Source organism: Centruroides sculpturatus, unplaced genomic scaffold, assembly GCF_000671375.1.
Source record: "Centruroides sculpturatus isolate CEXI.00-Female unplaced genomic scaffold, Cexi_2.0 scaffold446, whole genome shotgun sequence".
Classification (NCBI taxonomy): Eukaryota; Metazoa; Arthropoda; class Arachnida; order Scorpiones; family Buthidae; genus Centruroides; species Centruroides sculpturatus.
The window spans coordinates 424,492-431,593 of record NW_019384813.1 but is presented as its reverse complement, the minus strand read 5'-3'; the positions used below and the strand labels follow the sequence as shown (position 1 = coordinate 431,593).

The 7,102-nt window shown below is 30.7% G+C and overlaps 1 protein-coding gene across 1 annotated transcript; it reads right to left on the bottom strand.

The window, feature by feature from the left end:
* Positions 1–931: 931 nt before the first annotated feature.
* LOC111629797 lies at positions 932–2,649 on the bottom strand. The gene is made up of 2 exons (XM_023373705.1): positions 1,202–2,649; positions 932–1,109 (listed from the first exon to the last, which is right to left on the bottom strand). The coding sequence occupies exons 1-2, from the start codon at positions 2,647–2,649 to the stop codon at positions 932–934; spliced, it is 1,626 nt and encodes a 541-aa protein (XP_023229473.1).
* Between the last annotated feature and the right edge of the window lie 4,453 nt (positions 2,650–7,102).

Here is a 7,102-nt window from a genome sequence, read left to right as displayed (position 1 = left end):
AATATTGATAAAGACAATGTTTTAGTATTTTCTTGATAAAAGTGTAATTTTATATTATCTTTTATTTTTGTAACAAAGATATAAGTTTTAAAACAGATAAGTAGGGTAATTGGAATATAATTATTTCCCTTTAGATCCTGTAATGTATCACACTATGGGTTATGTTTTTTATCTTTCAGTTACTCGTCACATTGAAATGTAAAATTAGATATATACAGTATATAACGTACACAAATATTGATAATTCAACAAAAATTTTATAATGACAGTAAATTCATTTTAAAAAGTTAACTAATTTCTAGCATTATTTTCAAAATTGCAAGAATTTCAAAATTTCTAATAGTTTGAATTATTCAAAAATCAATTTATTTTTGTTAAACATTATTTAGACTTATAGGATACAATTACATCTCTGAATGAGACAGTTTGAACCTTATCAGCTGTAGACTATACCTGTAGGAGCAAAAAGTCAAAGGAACCATACAAGTATGTAGGGTTGCCAACTCAAAAAAATAAAAGTAGCTAAAAGCAAACAAAGAACTCTCTAAAAATAGCTAAAAAAATTTTCAAAATTCGCTAAAAAAATGGCTAAACCAGTGTTTCCAAACGTGAGGCCCACGCCCCACAAGGGAACAATTCGATTGTTAAGGGGGGCAATTTGAGAATGAGTTGTTGACTTTTTTTTTTAGTCATGAGAATTTTTCATCGAGCTATTCGGACTTGAGTAGCTAATATTGGATGATTAATCGCGGGCCACATAAATTCATTAGACAGGCCGTATGTTGGCCATGCCTGGTATAGCCACTATATGTTAGGGGGGCATGAGAATTTTAGAAAGGTTTCGGTGGGGCATAGCACAAAAAAGGTTGGGAAACACTGGGCTAAACAAAAAATAAAAACCTGCCTTTAATTAATCTATTTTTAACTTAATTCAAAAAGTCCATTCGTCGCTAAATTCCATTACTTCTTCAATTTCTTCATTGTGTTCAAAAGATGATCCTGCTTCAAACTGTAAATGTTGATATGATTTCATAGTGCCTATTTTTCGAATGACATTTGCTGGCAATTCATAATCATAGCTGCATTTCCCTAATCTTTTCAAACCATATCTAATCGTTAATATGCTACTGAATGAAATAATATTCAATCTATTCCGCAGTTTGGTCTTAACAATATTCATCTGACTAAATAAACGCTCTACTTTGCATTTGAGTAAGGTAATAAAAGAATTTTTAAAACAAAATTGACCAAGTCTTTAGAGGAATTTTCTCTGGCAGCATCTCGGTATTGAGCTACCTCCATCCACAGGTTTATCGTGCTGGAAGTTTCTTTCCACTGAATTGTATGAATTTTCCTCCACTGAAAGTCAATGCGAGTTAATATTGCATCATCAGTGAGAAACATTTTCACAAAATTTATTATATCACTTTTAATTGAGTTGAGGCATTGGTCAATACTCAGTGACGTCATGGTTTTCAATATTGATATATTGTCAAGTAACCTTTGCCGAAGTTGTTTTATAAGAGACAAAAGGAAGGCAATGCAGCGACTAAGAATATTTTTCTTTTCTTCATCTAACAGTGCAGAATTGTTTATTTCAGTTTCAAACTGATAACCCAAATATGGATTGAGTGCTAAATGGTTTTCAATTACTACTTCATTTGTTATTTTTGTTCCTGGAATAACAATCTTAGAACAACAAGATTCTATTAAATTTAGCAAGTCCTGTAGCAACTTCGTAGGATCATTATTCTCAGATTCAAATATTTTATTTAATCTCTGAACTTCATTAAGTACAGGTTTAAGAAATAAAAAAAATAAGAAATTTCTTTGATCATCAAACATTGAGAACAAAATTTCTGCCGTATAACATCTTTCGTTTGTTCTGGCCAAATTAAAATTTGCCTTTAAATCATTCCATTGTCTCAAAATTCTATCAATAGCGGTCTGAATTGACATCCAACGAATCTCACTACTTTGTACTAATTTCAATGGTTCATTTCCATCATTCATCAAAGAATAGAGTTCCTTGTATTTGGATTGTCTAATCGCAGAATGAGAAAACCAATTAAATGTTTCTTTAATAAGAAATTCTATATTTCTTGGAAGACCTTTTTTTGTAGCGTGGGAAATTGCTAATTGTAATGAATGACAGAGGCAACGTACCAGAATCAAAGTAGGTACTTCGGCTTTGAGTTTAGCATATACACCATTATTGATTCCTATCATTACAGAAGCGTTATCTGTTCCAATTGCAACGAGTTTATGCAAGGCATTATTTCTCAAGGAAATTTTAATTGCTTCACAAATTGCATCAGTATTGCACTCTTTAAGTGGTACTAAATCTAAAAAAGTTGTAGTTATGCATTTTCTATTTTGAGAGTAATATCTAATTACAATACCTAAAAGCTTGGAAACTGAAATGTCATTACTTTCGTCAATTAGTAAACTATAGTTGCTATCACCTATATCAACTATTAAATTTTCTTTAAAATGTGGTGCTAAAACATTTGAAATTATGGCTGAACATTTTGTTCGTCCAAGAGTCAGATTATTACAACTTTTGCTATCTGAAAAATTTGTTGTAAAGAATTTAGTTAGTTTGCCTACATGACTAATAGGACAACTTTCTGCTATAAAAAGCGCCATATTTCCCTCTGTTCTATGAACATTTGAACTTTTCATAAATGGAAGAATATTTGCACTCCGCTGAATGCTAAACGATGGCTCGGCTTTTGTTTTTGAGTTTTCCTATGCTTTTGTAAATCACTTACTTTTGCTATCAAAATGCAGTTAAAATATTTACAGCGACACTTTGTATTTTCTCCTTTTCTGCAACCAGTTTTTAAACCTATCGTCACAAAGCCATTCCATTCTATTCGAAATTTTTGAGTGTATTTTCTTTCATTTGACATTTTCACTGATGTCAGGGTAATAAATAATAAATTGCAATACCAATAAATAATAGTAAATAATATTATCACAAAATGACACTATATTAATGCACTTGGTTACTCACGATGCAAGATAGGTAACTTATATAAGGATTCCGAAATTTTGAATGTAATAACGATCACTGTTAATTTTCTTAAAAAGTTTGATAAACTATTTGAATCAGGATTGGATCTGTTACAGATAGTCGCGACGATAATACCCACTAAGCTACGTCCCCTTTAAAAATATTTACCATATTTGGTCATGATATAAAAACTTGAGCTCTGATTAGTGTTGCCACTTATTAAAAATAAGATTTGAGACTCATGCACATAATTATTGCACATTAAAGATAATATAAATTAATAAATTTATTAAATTTTTTGATTTCGTGGAAAATCTCTAAAATGTAGCTAAATTTACTAAAATATCTCTAAGAAAAATCTCCGTCGCTAAATTTCAAAAAAAGGTGCTAACTAAAGCAAAAACTCGCCAAATATAGCGACTTTTTCACTAAATTGGCAACGCTACAAGTATGGTCCTTTTGAATTTTTTGCTCATACAGGGGTCTACAATTCTGGGGATGAAAAACACCTCATTTAGAGTTTGCATCTTATTGGATTTTAATGCTATAATTAGTAATTTTACTGTTATACCATAACACATGTAAACAAAAACATTCTAGATCAAATTTGTAGTTGAGATATACATGTAAACAATCAAATTACGTAAATGTTCATCTAGGTAGCCCTGAAGGCGGTACCTCAGTTAACGGAGTGACTGTCATTTTTCACTACTTTTTTTTAGAAAAATCAATGTTTTATTTCATATTTTTTTACATAAATCACACCACCCCACAATTGTCGACCCTTCACATGATATTTATCTCTGAAGGTCAATTTTTAACATGTATCAGTCTACCACTATCCTACATGCTGGCTATGGCTCACACCTCAGCACCCAGGTGGGGGCTCGGCTCCACATCCCCTAAAACTGTATAACATCAAGACTCCACAAACAGTCAAGAGGGCTACTCAAAGATGGCGGCACTTGTACAGATTAACGGGTACGGCTATTTGAGAGGTTTACTTCCATAAAATTAACTAAATCTAGACTAATTTCACTCGAATATTTCCAAAACACGTATAATTTGTTGAAATGATCGATATAAAATATGCTATGAACAAAAAATTGTCGGAATACTTATCGAGTGTACCCGTTCGAAGACGCCATTGCTTAAGCTTGTTTTCGTCGCACAACGGCACATTCTTCGTACGCGTCCGATTCCAATGTGTCGGTGCTATTCGGTCACGTGACTACTCATCTCTGACGTGTTCCTGATAACTTATTCTTTTTGCGAAGAATTCACTGAACTTTAGAGACATCATTAACAGAAATATTAAAACTTCATTCCATTCTAAATATGGATTAAAATCAACATATAATAACGTATGATAATGCGATAAATAACTAATAATTCTGTTCTACTTTTCAATGATCTAATCTCTCATGTCGTAAACAAAATTGTATAATATTTATTTACATCGACATTAGACATCTTATGTTGCATCTGATTAATATTTATCATCATTATAATATATATCATGATAGAATTGTTGTCGTTAGCGAGTGGTTTTTCCTTTGCTGCTTCATATAGTCAATAATGATAATAAGTCGTTTTTAATCATAATATACTATAGATTTTTTATTGTAATCTATCACGTGATGTCTCTAAAGTTCAGTGAATTCTTCGCAAAAAGAATAAGTTATCAGGAACACGTCAGAAAGGAGTAGTCACGTGACCGAATAGCACCGACACATTGGAAGCGGACGCGTACGAAGAATGTGCCGTTCCGCGACGAAAACAAGCTTAAGCAATGGCGTCTTCGAACGGGTACACTCGATAAGTATTCCGACAATTTTTTGTTCATAGCATATTTTATATCGATCATTTCAACAAATTATACGTGTTTTGGAAATATTCGAGTGAAATTAATCTAGATTTAGTTAATTTTATGAAAGTAAACCTCTCAAATAGCCGTACCCATTAATCTGTACAAGTGCCAAGATGGCACAGTCACATGGGCTAAATTGTTAAACACGATACAGCCATTAGGACTACCTAGGTGAACATCTACCTTGAATTACTTATTAAATCAGAGGATTATAATTTTAATAGTAGTGATAATGACCTTTAAACCTTGAAATCTAACCGAATAAATTTATGAATCTAGAAAATTATTTATAGTTTTACATATAAAACTATAAACAAAAGTTTAGCATAAGAAATTTAAAGATTAAATTAATCTAAATTTACTTAAAATCATAAACACAAATGTATATTATATTTGCAGTTAATAAATAGATTCTATAATAAAAATACTCTCTTATAATACAAGAATATCAATTTTATAGTGTAAAATAAATATTTAAAACACNAAAAAAGTTATGCATTCCATCACGTACATAAACAGTGTCATAATTCGCCAAGTGCAAATCAGCAAATTCATAAAATTTTTGTTTATTTTGAACAATCCGGATAATCGAAAATCCGGATAATGGAGGTCCGGATAATGGAGGTTCTACTGTATATATCTCCTGTACTAGATGTTTTGCAAACTTTGACATTTTTGATGCATAGAATGAGAAAATCTAAAGTCTTTTCTTGTTGCATTGTGGAATATAATTCATTGGTAAGTCTTTTTAACTCTGAAAGGATTGTCCTCTTGAACAGTTTGTGCACATTAAACTTAAGAAGAGTCTACAATATTATTAGAGAACTTCTACATTAGGGAATACTAACTGAATTTTATTTTTAAAGATTATTTGCTATAGCTCTTCATAGTTAGATACATTTGTATATCAATAATTTTTTCCACATAAGCATGAAAATGCATCAGTTCTTTAACTAAATGTTAACATCCTCAGATAAGTTTGCATCAGTACAGTTATGTCAGTGCACAGTCTTTCCTCTGTGACATGCAAATCCAACAAAAATGAAAATTTTTTTGCAATTGTTTTGTAAATATATCCTGTTTGACTTATGTGAGCTCCTAAAAAATGCAAGATTGAAAGAAAACTTTGTGTACAAAATTTTCTCTTGGCAGTTGTAAATTGTTAGCTTCTTTGCTTACACCTTTTTTCTGCACATTTTATAAACAACATTCAGAAGCTTAACTTTTCCTTTTACTTTTAAATCAACAAAGGAGTTTTCTAGTGTAATCATTCAGTGATATACACAAATTTATACAATTCCAGAGTTACAATATGAATACAAATTCTAATCCTTCCATATTTTCTTGAATTATGTCTGTTTCTTTTCCTGTTTCACTTTTTTTTGGTAACATATTTCTAGAACCTCAGTCAGATTCATTTCTATAGCTGAATCTGAATTTGCATGTGTTTCCCTTTTGATACCTGAGAGACTTTTATCAGTGGTGAATATATGACTTCGTCACAGCTTATTGCTTGTTTGAAGCAGGAGGAAAAAGTTCATATAATAGATAGCAATAAAATTTACAATACCTAAGCATCAATTCACTGTATCCTGGCAAACTAAATTTAGTGAGTATCCAGCAAATGGACTAAAGATTGAATATTTATTTTATCTCTACATTCATTATTCATTCACTGAATGATGTTTTGTGTACCTTAGTTTGCTTTTAGTAACAAAACTTTCATCTCTGTTCAGTGACATGGTATTTGTTGCATTTGTTCTTGCATTTTTGAAATGTGTTCTGCTTTGCACACACACTGCTTATAAGAGCACACTTTGCACATAAGAACATGCTGTTATAAGCAATATGTGTGAAAATACAGTATGTATATAATTATAATTTGCATCAATGACAACTTAAATTATTTGATCAATTTAACATAATATTTCATATATTGAAAGTTTAAAATTCTAGTTTATATAAAATAGAGAAGCGTGGCAACATTGCAGTTTTATAATCGCGCCTCTAGCGAATACTGTATAAACTAAATCCAATATGGACAAGGATCATCTGATTGACGGGAAGGTAAAAAAAATAAATAAAAATAAAAAATATTGTCATTTCTTCATAATAGAAATAAACGGTTAATAGTCATTTTATAAAAATTAACGTAATTAATGTTTAAGATGCATTTCAATAAACATTAATACATAAATTGTGTGAAATGGATT